The sequence below is a fragment of the Bufo gargarizans genome, chromosome 7, assembly GCF_014858855.1.
Source record: "Bufo gargarizans isolate SCDJY-AF-19 chromosome 7, ASM1485885v1, whole genome shotgun sequence".
NCBI classification, from domain to species: domain Eukaryota; kingdom Metazoa; phylum Chordata; class Amphibia; order Anura; family Bufonidae; genus Bufo; species Bufo gargarizans.
The window spans coordinates 83,038,667-83,059,099 of NC_058086.1; the positions used below are offsets into that span (position 1 = coordinate 83,038,667).

General features: G+C 44.7%; 1 protein-coding gene across 2 annotated transcripts in view; it reads left to right on the forward strand.

Moving 5' to 3' along the window:
• The window catches only part of HEBP1 (heme binding protein 1), a 176,210-nt gene that overhangs the window by 81,904 nt on the left and 73,873 nt on the right, over positions 1 to 20,433 (forward strand). For both annotated transcript variants that reach the window (XR_006390840.1, XM_044300748.1), the window contains exon 2: positions 10,230 to 10,368. Coding sequence is in view for 1 of the 2 variants with exons in the window: in XM_044300748.1 (XP_044156683.1) it covers positions 10,230 to 10,368 (139 nt within the window). In the remaining variant the exon portion in view is untranslated. The remainder of the gene's footprint in view (positions 1 to 10,229; positions 10,369 to 20,433) is intronic.

Genomic DNA, 20,433 nt, shown 5'->3' on the forward strand with positions numbered 1-20,433 from the left:
CAAGAGACAAAAGAGAACACCAATCCTCCTGATTCTCCGCCACAAAACAGCGCAGATATGTCTCCAGATTCTGATTGACGCGCTCTGTTTGACCATTCGACTGCGTGTGGAAAGCAGAAGAGAATGACAACCCAAGCGAGAACAGAAAGCCTTCCAGCATCTGGAAACAAACTGTGTCCCCCTATCAGAGACTATGTCTGAAGGAATACCATGCAATTTGACAATGTGATCAATAAATGCCTGCGCCAGCGTCTTAGCATTGGGCAAGCCAGGAAAAAGGATGAAATGCACCATTTTGCTAAAACGGTCCACCACCACCAGAATCACAGTCTTCCCCGAGGAACGAGGCAGGTCCGTAATGAAGTCCATGGACAGATGCGTCCAAGGACGGGAAGGAATGGGTAAGGGAAGGAGAGGACCTGATGGCCGTGAATGAGGGACTTTGGCACGAGCGCAGGTCTCGCAGGCTGCCACAAAACCCTTAACCGACTTACGAAGCGCTGGCCACCAGAATATCTGAGCGATGAGATCCACTGTGGCTCTTGCCCCCGGGTGCCCAGCAAGGACAGTATCGTGGTGTTCCTTAAAAATCTTGTGTCTTAAAGCGAGAGGCACAAACAACCTCCCAGGAGGACAAAGATCATGAGCCTCTGACTGGGCTACCTGAACCTCTGCCTCTAATTCAGGATAAAGAGCAGAGACCACCACACCTTCAGCCAAAATGGGACCCTGGTCTTCAAAATTACCACCTCCCGGAAAACAACGTGACAGGGCATCCGCCTTCACATTCTTAACCCCAGGGCGGAACGTGACAACAAAATTAAACCTTGAAAAGAACAAAGACCATCTGGCCTGTCTCGGGTTCAGACGCTTGGCTGACTCCAAGTAGGCCAGATTCTTATGGTCAGTAAACACGGTAATAGGGTGTCTGGCTCCCTCTAGCCAATGGCGCCATTCCTCAAAAGCCAATTTGATGGCCAACAACTCCCTATCTCCCACATCGTAATTTCTCTCTGCGGAGGAGAGTTTCTTCGAGAAAAAGGCACACGGTCGCCATTTGGCAGGAGAGGGACCCTGAGACAAGACCGCACCCACACCCACCTCAGAAGCATCAACCTCAACTATGAAGGGTAGAGAAATGTCAGGTAATACCAAGATGGGAGCGGAAGCAAAACTCTCCTTGATATTAGAAAAGGCCTTACGCGCCTCTAGCGACCAGGAGGAATCTACCCCCTTTCTAGTCATATCAGTGAGTGGTTAAACAACAGAGGAATAATTCAAAATAAACTTCCTGTAATAATTGGCAAAGCCCAAAAAACGCATCAGCGCCTTCTGATTCTTAGGAAGCTCCCACTCAAGCACAGCGCGGACCTTCTCGGGGTCTATGCGAAAACCAGAAGCGGAGAGAAGAAACCACAGAAATTGAATTTCTGGAACCGCAAACACACATTTCTCCAGTTTAGCATACAATTTATTCTCCCGCAGGATGAGCAAGACCTGACGCAAGTGTTCCCTATGAGTTTTGAAATCAGGAGAAAAAATGAAAATGTCATCCAGATACACTAAAACAAATTTCCCCATTAAATGATAAAAAAATGCTGTTCACAAAATGCTGAAAGACGGCTGGAGCATTCATCAAACCAAAAGGCATAACCAAATTCTCAAAATGGCCCTCAGGGGTATTGAAGGCTGTCCTCCATTCGTCTCCTTCTCTTACCCTGACCAGGTTGTATGCCCCTCTTAGATCCAACAATCTGGTTAAACAGGTCCGGGATCAAAGGAAGCGGATAAGGGTCACGAATTGTGATACTGTTCAGCTCCCTGAAATCCAGACATGGTCTTAAAGAACCATCTTTTTTCTTAACAAAGAAAAAACCAGCGGCAATAGGTGACTTCGAGGGTCGTATGTGTCCCTTTCTCAGACTCTCAGAGATATAAGCACGCATAGCAACCCTTTCAGGTTGGGAGAGATTGTATAAACAAGATTTAGGCAGCTTGGCGCCTGGGGTGAGATTAATAGGGCAATCGTACTCCTGTGCGGGGGCAAGTCCTGAACACCACTCTCAGAGAAGACATCCGAAAATTCAGAGAGAAAAGTTGGTACAGTCTTAGTAGAAACCTCAGAAACAGATGTTGTGAGGCAATTCTCTCAGCAAAAGTCACTCCAACCATTTATTTGCCTCGCTTGCCAATCAATAGTGGGGTTATGTTTAGTGAGCCAGGGTAGCCCCAACACTAGAGGAGTAGGCAACCCGCTAAGGACGAAACATGACACATCCTCAACATGAGCATCACTCACAATCAAACGGATATTGTGAACTATGCTCTTTAACGATTTCTGAGAAAGTGGAGCGGAATCAATAGCAAAAACAGGTATATCCTTTCCCAAAGTGCATACCTGGAAACCATGAGTTGTAGCAAATTGATTATCAATGAGATTGACAGCTGCTCCACTATCTACAAAAATCTCACAAAAAATGTTCTTTCTCTCTAGCGCCACCCTGGCAGGTAGGACAAAATGGGAACTACAAGCAAACGTAAAACCTTCAATTTTCGCATCAACCCTGCCAATGGTAACAGATGGAACATTTTTAAAGGACTTTTTTCTTTTTGTTTCTTTATTACTTTCAAAAAACTGCCTGAATCTCCTAGAGGGACAAACATTTGCCAAATGATTTATACCTCCACAACAGAAACAAACCTTCCCATGAGGGCTGAATCTTCTATTGTTAGAGGCAATCAAACCCAGCTGCATGGGCTCCTGCTCAGAAGGGATTGACAGCGACTGAGACCCCTGTGCACTGAATGAGACCACCGCACTGTCCTGGGATTGAGTATGACAGGAAGGAGTGATCACTCCTCTCTCTCTAAGACGCCTGTGAATACGAACGGCCCGAGACATGGCAGAGTCCAAGGAGGTAAGCCTCTCATGAAAGGCAAATGCATCTTTCAATCCCTCTGAAAGACCATGGCAAAATTGACTTCGGAGTGCAGCATCATTCCAACCAGTATCAGCTGCCCATCTCCGAAATTCTGTCAGACCTTCTCAGATGTCTGGTGGTGACATGCGCGCCCTGCGCAGTCCTCGCGTCCCCCTGCCCACTTATTCCCTGTCAGGCGCCGCAAGCGCACCTGTGTGCAGCGTGCCTGACACTCGATCCTGCCCTGTGTAAGTCAGCATGGCTTTTTCAACCTCATCCACGTCGGAGGTTGTGCAGCCTATGGTTCCCCCTGTGGCTTTGCAACCTGCTAAAACACCATCAGGCTGGCCAGATGGTTTGGCCGCCAGATCTGCTGGTGCTGCCCCCCTCTCTGTTCCCCCCTGCTTCGGCTCCTACTCCGTCTGAAGCCAGGGCTGCAATTCCTTATGTTGGCCACCAGAGGGAACTTTCAACTGTTGATAACAGCAGTGATGAACTCTTTGAAGCTGTTCCTGGCACCCCACAATATAGTATATCGTCTATTCCTATAGACGGCCGTGGAGCGTGGAGCTAGTGAAATCAGTGGCCGAAGTCGTCAGGGCGTGCGTCACTCCGCATCATCATCATCAGACTCGGTCCGCAGTGTATCTCGCAGTCGGAGCCCAGTCCGTAGGTCTCAGAGCCGGAGGTTGGTCTACAGTGGGCGGTCGCGTCATGGTTAGGGACAACGTAGTTCCAGTGGTTACAGGAGGCACAGAGATTGGTCGGTTTCATCGCCTTCGAGCGTGGAAAATCGTGGCCATTCATCCAGAGGGGATCGTCGCAGACAGAGATGAGGTCGCGGGGGCCGTTCTCACAGCCCTTCGCGGGTGGCTAGGCCTGCGCCTTTGGTTATGGCTTCTGACGCTCTTGTGCTGCCTTCCCCTTCGGTTCCTGTTTTGGCCATTGCTGCAACACCGCCAAGTGGGGAGTCTGCCTGTTCATAGGCGTGGGTAGGTAGGAATGTTCCTAATTCTGGCGATATGCTAGACGCATTAAAAACATTAGAAAGGAATAAATCAGAAATAATATAGGTTGGCTCACAGTATTTTTGCATAAATGTTTTATTAATACACTAAATCAATTGTTAAAAATTTACTAGCTTTGTGCCATCATATCAGCATACATATATACATGTGTACAAAATAGGTTATTATGTGCGGAGCTCACGCACAAACCTAAATGATTGGAGTACTCCTAAAAATGAGACCAAATAGCTACAGTGAGGCTGTGAAAGATGATTGCTTGAATTGAACCGCTTGAATGTCCAGGGTATGGATATCACTTTGCCAGAGAATTGAAACAAAGGTTGCAAAATGTCTTTGCTATAGTTGCCACAGGAAGGTTCTCTATTCAAATGTCCTGTAATAAATCTTAACTGCGCTTGTTTAGCGATGTTCCACTTACTGTTTGTTTGTGGGGTAAGACTTCAGACCCGCTCGCTCAGCGTCTCACTCCCTCAGCGTCCCACGTGTCCAGCCAGATAGTCGATCGCTGGTTGATAACGCAGACGCCTGAAGCCGTCAAGCCTGAACCTGTCAGGTCAGCAGCAGTGGATGCAATAGGATTATACCTTATGCTTGCGGTCTTGATAAATGTAATGTCCCAGGTTTTTGATCCACTTTGGGGATAGATGGTAAATGCAGAACCTTTCCAGCGGTCTGGGACGTCTTCAGATCTTTGTGAAAGTAGAAAAATTTGGAAATTGAAGAAAGTCCTCTTCTCGCTTTTTATGTAAAAAGCGCACCAGTAGCCTTGGTCTCTATACACACTACACACTAGACGCGTTTCGGAAACAAGTTCCTTCCTCAGTAGGTAATCACAGAATGCTGTTTCCCAGCACCTTTTTACTGATGCAGCCGGTTCTTTAGGTTACGCTACGATATTCAGAGAACGCTGGTCAGCATCGCCTTGGTCTTCAGACTGTTCGGATCGCGGTTTGACAAAAAATCTTACCTTTTTGGAACTTTTCCCGATTAATTGTGGCTATGGAATTGTGGGGTCCTTAGATAAGGAACAAGCGTATTCAGTTTTGGTCAGACAATGAAGGGGCAGTTATAGCGATTAATAGTCTAAACTTTCATTCACTGCCTGTGTTGCGCAGTTGCGTCATCGCGTTCTAACGTGTTTATTGCATAAGGTGGTTTTCAAGGCATGGCATGTGCCGGGTAAGTGTAATGTAGTGGCTGACGCTCTTTCTCGTTTACAGTTTCATCGTTTCAGGATGCTGCAGCCAACTGCAGACCTGGTGGGCTTCCCATGCCCTCCTTTTCTATAGGACCTTCCACTGACAGATTAATGCCACTGATTCAGAATGCAGTGTCTCCTTCCACGTTTCTTACATCTGACTATTGCCATAGGGTCACACAGATATATTTGTGTCATTTTCGTGATAAGGACCGTTCGTCAGGTGTTGTACAAAAATGGCTATCGAGCATTTTCTTTGCATTTCGTCTATTGGGTATCCACAACGTCACTAAAGAATTTTCCATTTCTTTGATTATAAAAGGGTGGAGGAAGGAATCTCGTCCTGTTGACAAACGGCGACCTGTGTCATTTGCCTTGTTGCGCAGACTTTGCAAATTACTTCGTTTCATTTGTTCTTCCGAATTCGAATCACGACTGTTTTCATGCGCTTTCGTGCTATGTTTCTTCTGTGCAATTCGTCTCGGAGAATGAGTTGCTCTTGTACCACTGTGGCTACATGTACCACTGTGGCTCCTTTACTGGAGGATGATGTCTGCTTTTTTCCAGATGCAGTAAAGGTCCGCATTCGACATTCTAAGACGGACAATTTTGGCCGCCTATCTCCTGTATTGATAGCGTATTTTGCCTAGTGCAGGTTTTTCATTCTTTTTCCGACATCCGTCCCAGGGCTCCTAGTTTCTTAGTTCATGCTGATGGTTCTCCTCTTACCAAATATCAATTCACAATAATATTTAAACACTGTATTGCTAAGTCAAGTTTGTCCCCGCCCGAATTCAGTACACATTTGTTTCGCATCGGGGCAGCTACAGTCACAGATGCGGCGGGTATGACAAAGGTGCAAGTTAACAGACTTGGGAGATGGAAATCTGATTGTTTTCACAGATACATAAGGTCTGATTTAGTAACTGGATAATACAGACGTGGACAAAATTGTTGGTACCCTTTGGTCAATGAAAGAAAAAGTCACAATGGTCACAGAAATAACTTTAATCTGACAAAAGTAATAATAAATTAAAATTCTATAAATGTTAACCAATGAAAGTCAGACATTGTTTTTCAACCATGCTTCAACAGAATTATGTAAAAAAATAAACTCATGAAACAGGCATGGACAAAAATGATGGTACCCCTAGAAAACACAGAACATAATGTGACCAAAGGGACATGTTAATTCAAGGTGTGTCCACTAATTAGCATCACAGGTGTCTACAACCTTGTAATCAGCCATTGGGCCTATATATATGGCTCCAGGTAATCACTGTGTTGTTTGGTGATATGGTGTGTACCACACTCGACATGGACCAGAGGAAGCAAAGGAAAGAGCTGTCTCAAGAGATCAGAAAGAAAATTATAGACAAGCATGTTAAAGGTAAAGGCTATAAGACCATCTCCAAGCAACTAGATGTTCCTGTGAGTACAGTTGCACATATTATTCATAAGTTTAAGATCCATGGGACTGTAGCCAACCTCCCTGGACGTGGCCGCAGGAGGAAAATTGATGACAAATCTAAGAGACGGATAATCCGAATGGTAACAAAAGAGCCTAGAAAGACTTCTAAAGAGATTCAAGGTGAACTTCATGCTCAAGGAACATCAGTGTCAGATCGCACCATCCGTCGTTGTTTGAGCCAAAGTGGACTACATGGGAGACGACCAAGGAGGACACCATTGTTGAAAACGAATCATAAAAAAGCAAGACTGGAATATGCCAAACTACATGTTGACAAGCCACAAAGCTTCTGGGAGAATGTCCTGTGGACAGATGAGACAAAAATCGAAGTTTTTGCCAAGGCACATCAGCTGTATGTTCACAGACGAAAAAATGAAGCATATCAAGAAAAGAACACTGTCCCTACTGTGAAACATGGAGGAGGCTCTGTTATGTTCTGGGGCTGCTTTGCTGCGTCTGGCACAGGGTGTCTTGAATCTGTGCAGGGTACAATGAAATCTCAAGACTATCAAGGAATTCTAGAGAGAAATGTACTAGCCAGTGTCAGAAAGCTTGGTCTCAGTCGCAGGTCATGGGTCTTGCAACAGGACAATGACCCAAAACACACCGCTAAAAACACCCAAGAATGGCTAAGAGGAAAAAATTGGACTATTCTAAAGTGGCCTTCTATGAGCCCTGACCTCAATCCTATTGAGCATCTTTGGAAGGAGCTGAAACATGCAGTCTGGAAAAGGCACCCTTCAAACCGGACACAACTGGAGCAGTTTGCTCATGAGGAGTGGGCCAAAATACCTGCTGAGAGGTGCAGATGTCTCATTGACAGTTACAGGAAGCGTTTGATTGCAGTGATTGCCTCAAAAGGTTGCGCAACAAAATATTAAGTTAGGGGTACCATCATTTTTGTCCATGCCTGTTTCATGAGTTTATTTTTTTACATAATTCTGTTGAAGCATGGTTGAAAAACAATGTCTGACTTTCATTGGTTAACATTTATAGAATTTTAATTTATTATTACTTTTGTCAGATTAAAGTTATTTCTGTGACCATTGTGACTTTTTCTTTCATTGACCAAAGGGTACCAACAATTTTGTCCACGTCTGTAGTTGTTTGTTTTTCCCTCTAGGTTTTAAGAGGCTGGCGGTGTGGTTGATTGGTCATTCTTATATTTACTGGGCCGCACAAAGGGTATCATACCGCCCAGGAGGCTTGCAGTTGGTGTTCATGCAAGCAAATGTGTCCTGGAGAGGTGTTCGGGGTCTTAAATGGCTGCAGGTGCTACCGGAAGTGGTGACTATTAGCCTGGAATCCCGTGGTCCCACAGTGCTGGTTATCCATGTCGACGGCAACGATTTATGTGCGGTCAGGATTTTAGAGCTGATTTCCGTTATGCAGTAGGACTTTGATCGTTTTCGAGCTTTCTTTAATGATTTAGTTGTTGTTTGGTCTGAGATAGTTCCCTGTGTATTGCGGAGCGAGGAACAACAGCGGCATTGAGAGGACATGCCGCTTGCTGAACATGCGGGTATCTAGACACGTTAGGTCGAAATGTGGAGTAGTGGTTCGCCATCATCAGTTAGAGGGTGACAACCGTAATTTAATGCTATGTGGCGGATTACACCTTAATGACATAGGTCTGGACTTCTTTCTATCGGGGTTGCAGGATGCCATTGACAGAGCCCTCTTCATTCTGTTTGGGGGGGGGGGAGGGGGTCCGAGCACTGTGCAGGCTTACACCCGGCTCCAGTGGCAGAGGGAGGACAAAGAAGGTACAGTGGCTTAAGAGTTAAGTGTAGACAAGGTCCCCCTGTCTTTGTAATAAAGCTGTGGCCTTCCCCCCTTTTTACCACAAAGATAAGATTCTGTGTATTTATTTGATAGCTAGAGAACCCCCTGAATGTGTCAGCTGCTAACTCAGCAGGTAGTTCAAGCCATTCAGTAGGTGGATGAAACAATATCAGAAAAGAATATCCGTCCCTGTCATACGGAGAGAAATCGCCTGGATTCATATTGCCACATCAGTCGGCCGTTTGAGAAGGTGGGACAAAACATGAATAATGTCAGACTTCCCAGAAGACCGGACCGAAAGGGAGGGAGGTTCATTCACAGCCCACCTCTTGGCTGAGGGGGGATAAAAATGGGTGGTTGGGAATAGTTTATTGTCAGCTATTTGAAGTGATTGCCCATATTCTCAGCTGCCTTCACAGACGGAATATAACTGCTGCATCTCAGTATGCTAATATTTTATTTTTTAATACTTATTATGTTTTACCACTGGACTTTTAAAACTTAACAAAACCTTTTTTTTTTTTAAAAACTAATTTGCTTTTTATTCCCATATTCTGACACCCATATTTTTTTTTATTTTTCCCCAGTATTCACAGTATGGTATAAATAACAGGATGTTGTAATATTTCTGAGATTTCCAGAAATATCAATTATGTTTATATTTTGTTCATGTTTTATTGTTTTATATTATAAAACTTTGTTATGCAATTTTTTTAATTATCGGGGTCCATTTATCATACTGGTGTAAAGTAGAACAGGCTTGTTACCCGTAGCAACCAATTAGATTGCCTTACTGCTCACACCACTCCACAAACTGTCATGGGTCCACTGCTTGAATTTTGGTCCACTGCATGGTGAAGTCCACGCCAATAAATTAGAGATGGCGCTAACATTTACATGTAAGGTGGAGTTCACACTTCTGTTATGTGGTGAGTTATTTCCATCACTTGTTGTGAGGCAAATTCGGGAGCCAAGTCTACTCTTGTATTAGGTATCATGAATTAGATCTAAACTGTTCTGTGGGTATGACCTGTGCCTGCTTTGGGCTGACAACAACTGACCAAATAAGTGAAGGGTGAACTAATCCTAATAGTGTCATTCTACAGCAGAAGGGATTCAAACACGTGTTTGCACTGCCATAACATGGATTAAAGGAACCCTTTTTTTCTTCACTACTTTATTAGCGCTGCCTCCATGTCCTTTTTTTGTTCCACTAAAGAGTTATTGGGATACCTGCAGGGGCGTGCAGTGTATTTTTTTTTTTTTTATTTGCTTTACTGAAGGATGCTGTATGCTTTTTTTGGTTTAGTTAGGGGTTAGCTAGGAATGTTGGTGGCCTGCATGATGACGCTCACAGCCATATAAGTGACCTGTCTGACGCACAGTAACTGTTTTGCTAATAGAAAGGACTAGCTATGCATGTTGCTGCACTGCACAGTGATGTACACCAGGATGCATTGTCCCTAAAGTTTAACTGCAGACTGGGATAGACCTGATTTAATGAGCTTTATGACAAATGAATTCAGATCAAAGCAAATAAGAATAAATACATTCTGGTAAGTGACCAAATCAAATTTTTTATAACTTTGCTCATCTCTAGTATCAACATAAAAAAGAAGAAAATAGTCATCCTTTTAAAATATGCAAAATGAATCTGTAAGTTTGTTGCAGTATTTTATTATCTGTAGTATTCAGTTTGTTTTGCATGTGAAATGCAAGTATAAAACATACATGCGTCAATAATGGAGTTTGTTCAGTTACAATAAAGCATGTTTTCAATAATTTTTTACAGCAGAATATTTGATCAAGAATTCATATATTTTCAGGATGGAATGACCTTTGAAGAGAGAACATATGATAATGGAAAGTTTGCCTCAGTGGAAGTGTCTGAAAAGCCATTTGATGAAGCAACAAAAGAATGTGTTCTGAAGCTCCTAAAATATGTTGGAGGCTCCAATGAAAAAGGTAATTTGTTTTGCCCTCCCAGCACAGTTCCTAATTAGATAAAAGAATATATGAGCTTGGGAGAATTACACACCGGATACAGCAACCCATTCTTTCATAATCACTTCTTGGAGTTTGTCAGAATTAGTGGGTTTTTGTTTGTCCACCTGCCTCTTGAGGATTGACCACAAGTTCTCAATGGGATTAAGATCTGAGGAGTTTCCAGGCCATGGACCCAAAATGTAAATGTTTTGGTCCCCGAGCCACTTAGTTATCACTTTTGTCTTATGGCACGGTGCTCCATTGTGCTGGAAATGCATTGTTCTTCACCAAACTGTTGTTGGATTGTTGGAAGAAGTTGCTGTTGGAGGGTTTTTTGGTACCATTCTTTATTCATGGCTGTGTTTTTGGGCAAAATTGTGAGTGAGCCCACTCCCTTGGATGAGAAGCAACCCCCACACATGAATGGTCTCAGGATGCTTTACTGTTGGCATGACACAGGACTGATGGTAGCATTCACCTTTTCTTCTCCAGACAAGCCTTTTTCCTGATGCCCCAAACAATCAGAAAGAGGCTTCATTAGAGAATATGACTTTGCCCCAGTCCTCAGCAGTCCATTCACCATATTTTTTGCAGAAGATCAATCTGTCCCTGATGTTTTTTTTGGAGAGAAGTGGCTTCTTTGCTGCCCTTCTTGACACCAGGCCATCTTCCAAAAGTCTTCACCTCACTGTGCGTGCAGATGCGCTCACACCTGCCTGCTGCCATTCCTGAGCAAGCGCTGCACTGGTGGCACTCCGATCCCGCAGCTGAATCCTCTTTAGGAGACGATCCTGGCGCTTGCTGGACTTTCTTGGACGCCCTGAAGCCTTCTTACCAAGAATTGAACCTCTTTACTTGAAGTTCTTGATGATCCTATAAATTGTTGATTTGAGGTGCAATCTTAGTAGCCACAATATCCTTGCCTGTGAAGCCATTTTTATCCAACGCAATGATGGCTGCATGCGTTTCTTTGCAGGTCACCATGGTTAACAATGGAAGAACAATGATTTCAAGCATCACCCTCCTTTTAACAGGTCAAGTGTGCCATTTTAACCCAATCAGCCTGACATAATGATCTCCAGCCTTGTGCTCGTCAACATTCTCACCTGAGTTAACAAGACCATTACTGAAATGATCTCAGCAGGTCCTTTAATGACAGCAATGAAATGCAGTGGAAAGTTTTTTGGGGGATTACGTTAATTTTCATGACAAAGAAAATTAGAAGGCACACCACTAAGGGTGTGGAAATTGAAACTAATAATTTGATTAGTTATTCATATAAGGCAATAATTCATGACCATAATAAGAGCATCTTAGTAGTTAAAAAGCGTGTGCAGCATCTCATCTCAAGTTTAGCATTCTTTAGCAACATCATATGAAAGCCATAAAGAACAGTACCTGTCCGGCATTAAAGCTACAGTTTACCACAGTTCAGGCCATTTCCATCACAATTCCCTCCTTTTGCGATTTTAGCAGATCGGCAGGACACCTAAAGCCGGGTACTTCACTTGACCTTATATCAAATGCAGGACATAACCTAACATCTTCACCCGATTCCCCAGGACCCTGGAGTCCTGAACAACTGCACCAATCACAACAACCTTTTATAAATCAAGATGAAGTGGCCTCCAAGTGCTGACCTAATCTTATGATCTTATGAAGCCACCACACCAATAAAAACTTGTATATACACAGTACACAATTAATCTAAATATATATTTCCAGCTCGTTGACCTCATGACAGCACAACAGGAGGATATTCCCCTTTGACCTTTCTTGGGACAGGAAACAGAGAGGTTAAAAGGTCCCTGCCACCTCCACCCACCAGTGTTCTTCCTGTCCCTACAGGGGTTCCCTGCTCTAGGGTTGAAGAGATTCTACAAGAACTTTCAGGGCCTAAAGCTGGGACTAGGATCAGGGGGAGTGCTGGCCTCTCCTTCCAGTTCTTGAATAGCCTTGCTAACACCTCTCAGGGAAGAGGTCTTTTAGCAGCCTGGAACCCACCTAGCGGTGTCCGAGCCTATAGGTGGGTTCTCTGATGGCCTGGGTTTGATTGGTGGGTTAATCATCATCCTTCCTACCCTATAAGTGGCCATGCCAGTACCTCTTATGTTGAGGTCCCCTAGCATGCTCCTAACCCTGATGAAGTGGGTGGTTACCTCGCTATGGACGACTATGGGTTCATGGAGCATAGATCCGCTGTTCCTTAATGGAGTTCAGCAGGATCACGCCTCAGTGCGCCTGAAACAGTCAGCAGCTGGAATGGGGCCTTTTCTCCTCTCCTTACTAACGCTCCATATGCAAGTGTTGACAATATTGGTGCTTGCTTTGGCAGCACATACTCCAAGATTGGTACGTAAACCATGCAAACTATTTTTCAGGTAAGTAAACCATGCATGTGTTTAGCCAGCTGGATTGCCTCAACATTTCTTATTACTTTAATTTAGAAGCCGTGTGTGCATCTAAATGGGAACTCAGGCGATAGTAGCATCACCTGTTTCTGGCTGATGATTTAAAATTTTTAGGCTGCTTTCAATTGAGAAGGTCGCAGACTTAAATCCTACAGGGCTAGCAACCTGGCTTTGTAATGTCTGACTTGATTTCTTTATTTAGGAAAATTTATACTGAGTTGGCTCCTCACATGCTGTGCCTGGAGTGCCACCTCATGGCCTCTGTGCCTGGCACACCACCTCATGGCCTCTGTGCCCGGCATGTTGCCTCATGGCCTCTGTTCCTGGCGTGCCGCCTCATGGCTTCTGTGGCTGGCTTGTTGCTGTTGTGTCTGTGCATGACCTGCCTCTGTGCATGGCCTGATGCTACTTGCCTCAGTACATGGCTTGCTGCCACTTGCCTCGGTGCATGGCCGGCTGCCACTTGCCTCGGTGCATGGCCTGCTGCAACTTGCCTCCCTGCAGTGGCCGGCTGCCACTTGCCTGTCACGGACGGTGTACAGGAAACAAGACAATACAACATGCATATATGACTCACTGGATCCAAAGCTAAGTAACCAAAAGGGAGACCCCTGCACAAGAGCTGGCACTTTCCCTGGCTGCTCAGCCTATGCAAAAATCCCAAAGGTGGATGGTTGCATATCCACGTACCTCGACTATATAACACCTGAACACCCTACAATAGTGAGGGGACACGACCACCGGCTCCCTACACCAGACAAGGAGGGAGTCAGGGTCACCTGGGATCCAGCAAACAGAAAATAACAGATAATTGTACAGCACTTAACTTAGTAGCAGACTGGGAAATAGGATCAGCATGCACACACACTCCAGGAAGAAGTATAAGCCGCCCAGTAAAGCATTATGGGGAGGAATTTAAAGGAAACCAATCAGTCCAACTACATGACAGCTGAGAGAGGCTAACGAGATGAGGAACTGAATACCAAAACAAAGAAAACTCAAGGAGGAGGTTCTGAAAGGCCTCTGTCAGAGCTTCTCAGCTGTCTGGTTGTGACAGTACCTCTCCCTCTATGAGTGGACTCCGGACACTCAGAACGCACCTTCTCAGGATGGGACCTATGGAAAGCCCTGATGAGACGAGAGGCCTTAATGTCAGTCACTGGGACCCACATCCTCTCCTCAGGACCATAACCCTGCCAATGAACAAGGTACTGAAGAGAACCGCGGACAAGACGAGAATCCACAATCCTAAAGACCTGAAATTCAAGATTCCCATCAACCATAATCGGAGGAGGAGACAAAGGCGAGGGTACAATGGGTTGAACATAAGGTTTCAATAAGGACTTATGAAAAACATTATGGATCTTCCAAGTCTGAGGAAGATCAAGACGGTAGGCAACAGGATTGATGACAGACAGGATTTTGTAAGGCCCAATAAACCTAGGACCCAACTTCCAGGAGGGAACCTTCAATTTGATATTCTTGGTAGACAACCACACCAGATCACCAACATTCAGGTCCGGACCAGGCACACGTCTCTTATCTGCCACACGCTTATATCTCTCACTCATGCTCTTTAGATTATCCTGAATCTTTTGCCAAATAGATGACAAAGACGAGGAGAATCTGTCCTCATCAGGTAAACCAGAAGACCCCTCTCCCGAGAAAGTCCCAAACTGCGGATGAAACCAATATGCACCAAAAAATGGTGACTTATCAGAGGACTCCTGACGACGATTATTTAAAGCAAACTCAGCAAGGGACAAAAAAGAACACCAATCCTCTTGATTCTCCACCACAAAACAGCGCAGATATGTCTCCAGATTCTGATTGACACGCTCTGTCTGGCCATTCGACTGAGGGTGGAAAGCAGAAGAGAATGACAACCGAACCCCCAAGCGAGAACAGAAAACCTTCCAGAATCTGGAAACAAACTGCGTGCCCCTATCAGAGACTATGTCTGAAGGAATACCATGCAATTTGACAATGTGATCAATAAATGCCTGCGCCAGCGTCTTAGCATTGGGCAAACCAGGAAAAGGGATGAAATGCACCATTTTGCTAAAACGGTCCACCACCACCAGAATCACAGTCTTCCCCGAGGAACGAGGCAGGTCCGTAATGAAGTCCATGGACAGATGTGTCCCAGGACGGGAAGGAATAGGTAAGGGAAGGAGAGGACCTGATGGCCGTGAATGAGGGACTTTGGCACGAGCGCAAGTCTCGCAGGCTGCCACAAAACCCTTAACCGACTTACGAAGTGCAGGCCACCAGAATCTCCGAGCGATGAGATCCAGTGTGGCTCTTGACCCCGGGTGCCCAGCAAAGACCGTATCATGGTGTTCCTTAAAAATCTTGTGTCTTAAAGCGAGAGGCACAAACAATCTCCCAGGAGGACAAAGATCAGGAGCCTCTGACTGGGCTGTCTGCACCTCTGCCTCCAATTCAGAAAAAAGAGCAGAGACCACCACACCTTCAGCCAAAATGGGACCCGGGTCTTCAAAATTCCCGCCTCCCGGAAAACAACGTGACAGGGCATCTGCCTTCACATTCTTAACTCCAGGGCGGAACGTGACAACAAAATTAAACCTAGAAAAGAACAAAGACCATCTGGCCTGTCTCGGGTTCAGACGCTTGGCTGACTCCAAGTAGGCCAGATTTTTATGGTCAGTAAATACGGTAATAGGGTGTCTGGCTCCCTCTAGCCAATGGCGCCATTCCTCAAAAGCCAACTTGATGGCCAACAATTCCCTATCTCCCACATCGTAATTTCTCTCTGCAGAGGAGAGTTTTTTCGAGAAAAAGGCACACGGTCGCCATTTGGCAGGAGAGGAAACCTGAGACAAGACTGCCCCCACACCCACCTCAGAAGCATCAACCTCACCTATGAAGGGTAAAGAAATATCAGGTTGCACCAAGATGGGAGCGGAAGCAAAACTCTCCTTGATATTAGAAAAAGCCTTACGCGCCTCTACTGACCAAGAAGAAAAATCTATCCCCTTTCTGGTCATATCAGTGAGTGGTTTAACAATAGAGGAATAATTCAAAATAAACTTCCTGTAATAATTGGCAAAGCCCAAAAAACGCATCAGCGCCTTCTGATTCTCAGGAAGCTCCCACTCAAGCACAGTGCGGACCTTCTCGGGGTCCATGCGAAAACCAGAAGCGGAGAGAAGAAACCCCAGAAATTGAATTTCTGGAACCGCAAACACACATTTCTCCAGTTTAGCATACAATTTATTCTCCCGCAGGATGAGCAAGACCTGACTTAAGTGTTCCCTATGAGTTTTGAAATCAGGAGAAAAAATGAAAATGTCATCCAGATACACTAATACAAATTTTCCCATCAAATGATAAAAAAATGCTGTTCACGAAATGCTGAAAAACGGCTGGGGCATTCATCAAACCAAAAGGCATAACCAAATTCTCAAAATGGCCCTCAGGGGTACTGAAGGCTGTCTTCCATTCGTCTCCTTCTCTGACCCTGACCAGGTTGTATGCCCCTCTTAGATCTAATTTGGAAAAGACTTTAGCCCCAACAACCTGGTTAAACAGGTCCGGGATCAGAGGAAGCGGATAAGGGTCACGAATAGTGATACTGTTCAGCTCCCTGAAATCCAGACAAGGTCTTAAAGAACCATCTTTTTTCTTAACAAAGAAAAAAACAGCGGCAACAGGTGACTTCGAGGGTCGTATGTGTCCTTTTCTCAGACTCTCAGAGATATAAGCACACGTAGTGATCCTCTCAGGTTGGGAAATATTGTATAAATGAGATTTAGGCAGCTTGGCGCCTGGGATGAGATTAATAGGGCAATCGTACTCCCTGTGCAGGGGGCAAGTCCTGAACACCACTCTCAGAGAAGACATCCGAAAATTCAGAGAGAAAAGTTGGTACAGTCTTAGTAGAAACCTCAGAAACAGATGTTGTGAGGCAATTCTCTCAGCAAAAGTCACTCCAACCATTTATTTGCCTCGCTTGCCAATCAATGGTGGGGTTATGTTTAGTGAGCCAGGGTAGCCCCAACACTAGAAGAGTAGGCAACCCGCTAAGGACGAAACATGACACATCTTCAACATGAGCATCACTCACAATTAAACAGATATTGTGAACTATGCCCTTTAATGATTTCTGAGAAAGTGGAGAGGAATCAATAGCAAAAACAGGAATATCCTTTCCCAAAATGTGCACCTGGAAACAATGAGTTATTGCAAATTGATTATCAATGAGATTGACAGCTGCTTCACTATCCACAAAAATCTCACAAAAAATGCTCTTGCTCTCTAGCGCCACCCTAGCAGGCAGGACAAAACGAGAACTACAAGCAAACGGAAAACCTTCAATTTCCGCCTCAACCCTGCCAATAGTAACAGATGGAACATTTTTAAAAGATTTTTTCCTGTTTGTTTCTTTATTACTCCCAGAAAACTGCCTGAATCTCCTAGAGGGACAAACATTTGCCAAATGATTTATACCTCCACAACAAAAACAAACCCTCCCATGCGAGCTGAATCTTCTATTGTCAGAAGCAATCAACCCCAGCTGCATGGGCTCCTGCTCAGAAGGGGCTGACAGCGACTAAACCCCTGCGCACGGAATGAGACCGCTGCACTGTCCTGGGACTGAGTATGACAGGAAGGAGATATCTCTCCTCTCTCTCTAAGACGCCTGTCAATACAAACGGCCTGAGACATAGCAGAGTCCAAGGAAATAGGCCTCTCATGAAAGGCAAATGCATCTTTCAATCCCTCTGAAAGACCATGGCAAAATTGACTTCGGAGTGCAGCATCATTCCAACCAGTATCAGCTGCCCATCTCCGAAATTCTGAGCAGTATATCTCTGCAGATTGTTTACCCTGGCATAATAGACGTAGTCTAGACTCAGCCAGAGCAATATGATCCGGATCATCATATATCTGACCCAGGGCTAAAAAGAATTCATCCACTGAACGGAGAGGCCGTGCCCCCTCCGGCAGCGAAAAGGCCCAAGACTGAGCGTTACCCCTGAGCAGCGATATAATGCTCCCCACCCTCCGTTCCTCATCACCAGAGGAATGGGGAAGAAGGCGAAAATGGAGTTTGCAAGCCTCTCTAAAACGCACAAAATTCTCACTACCCCCGGAGAACGTATCCGGGAGCGAGATCTTAGGCTCAGAACAAACTCCATGAACGCAAGCTGAACCGGTCACTTGAAGCTGAGAAAAAGTCTTACGGAGATCAGCTACCTCCAATGAAAGACCCTGGAAGCGTTCAGCCAAAAGTGAAACCGGATCCATGCTTGAGACGGTTTTGGCGGCTTATAATGTACAGGAAACAAGACAATGCAACATGCATATATGACTCACTGGATCCAAAGCTAAGGAACCAAAAGGGAGACCCCTGCACAAGAGCTGTCACTTTCCCTGGCTGCTCAGCCTATGCAAAAATCCCAAAGGTGGATGGTTGCATATCCACGTACCTCGACTATATAACACCTGAACACCCTACAATAGTGAGGGGACGCGACCACCGGCTCCCTACACCAGATAAGGAGGGAGTCAGGGTCACCTGGGATCCAGCAAACAGAAAATAACAGATAGTTGTACAGCACTTAACTTAGTAGCAGACTGGGAAATAGGATCAGCATGCACACACACTCCAGGAAGAAGTATAAGCCGCCCAGTAAAGCATTATGGGGAGGAATTTAAAGGGAAGCAATCAGTCCAACTACATGACAGCTGAGAGAGGCTAACGAGATGAGGAACTGAATACCACAACCAAGAAAACTCAAGGAGGAGGTTCTGAAAGGCCTCTGTCAGAGCTTCTCAGCTGTCTGGTTGTGACATTGCCTCCCTGCAGTGGCCAGCTGCCACTTGCCTCCAGTCAGTGGCAATCTCCTTAACCAGTACACAAGACTATGCAGGTAAGGACCCAGTGTGACAGAATGATTAGGGAAAGACTAGTGGAGATGAGTGGTAGTTCAATCTATTGACTCTACTAACAGTCAGTGGAGTAGCCTACAGTGCCTATCCACAACCTACAGTTTAGCGCAAAGCTGTATTTGGAGCCACATTCCTCCATAGACAGTGTGGATAATATTAATGGAAATTGTATGTAATTCAAGGAGTGCAAGACATGCAGTGGATTTACAATGTCTACACATTCCTGTTAAAATGTCAGGTTTCTGTGTTCACAGTTTATAGTTCACATTAAAGGTGGAAAAAGTTCTGAAATGATTTATCTTTGTCTCATTTTTTACATCACAGAAATCTGACATTTTAACAGGGATGTGTAGACATTGTAAATCCACTGCATGTCTTGTAAGATTAAAGTTTTGGAATGGCCCAGCCAGAGCCCAGACCTGAATCTGATAAAAAATCTGTGGGGTGATTTGAAGAGGGCTGTGCACAAGAGATTCCCTCGCAATTTAACAGATAGAAACATAGAATGTGTCGGCAGATAAGAACCATTTGGCCCATCTAGTCTGCCCAATATATCTGAATCCTATGAATAGTCCCTGGCCCTATCTTATATGAAGGATAGCCTTATGCCTATCCCATGCATGTTTAAACTCCTTCACTGTATTTGCAGCTACCACTTCTGCAGGAAGGCTATTCCATGCATCCACTACTCTCTCAGTAAAGTAATACTTCCTTATATTACTTTTAAACCTTTGCCCCTCTAATTTAAAACTGTGTCCTCTTGTGGTAGTTTTTCTTCTTTTAAATATGCTCTCCTCCTTTACCAAGTTGATTCCCTTTATGTATTTAAAAGTTTCTATCATATCCCCTCTGTCTCTTCTTTCTTCCAAGCTATACATATTAAGGTCCTTTAACCTTTCCTGGTAAGTTTTATCCTGCAATCCATGTACTAGTTTAGTAGCTCTTCTCTGAACTCTCTCTAGAGTATCTATATCCTTCTGGAGATATGGCCTCCACTACTGCGCACAATACTCGAAGTGAGGTCTCACCAGTGTTCTGTACAGCGGCATAAGCACTTCACTCTTTCTACTGCTTATACCTCTCCCTATACATCCAAGCATTCTGCTGGCATTTTGTGCTGCTCTATTACATTGTCTTCCCACCTTTAAGTCTTCTGAAATAATTACTCCTAAATCCCTTTCTTTAGATACTGAGGTCAGGACTGTGTCAAATATTCAATATTCTGCCCTTGGGTTTTTACGCCCCAGGTGCATTATCTTGCACTTATCCACATTAAATTTCAGTTGCCAGAGTTCTGACCATTCTTCTAGTTTTCCTAAATCCTTTTCCATTTGGCGTTTCCCTCCAGGAACATCAACCCTTTTACATATCTTTGTGTCATCAGCAAAAAGACAAACCTTACCATCGAGGCCTTTTGCAATATCATTTATGAAGATATTAAACAAAATTGGTCCCAGTACAGATCCCTGGTAACATGGTAACATGACCTTGCTTTGAATGTTCTCCATTGACTACAACCCTCTGTTGTCTGTCACTCAGCCACTGCCTAATCCACTCAACAATATGGGAGTCCATGCTCAATGACTGCAGTTTATTGATAAGTCTTCTGTGTGGGACAGTGTCAAAAGCCTTACTAAAATCTAGATATGCGATGTCTACTGCACCTCCACTGTCTATTATTTTAGTCACCCAGTCAAAAAAATCTATAAGATTT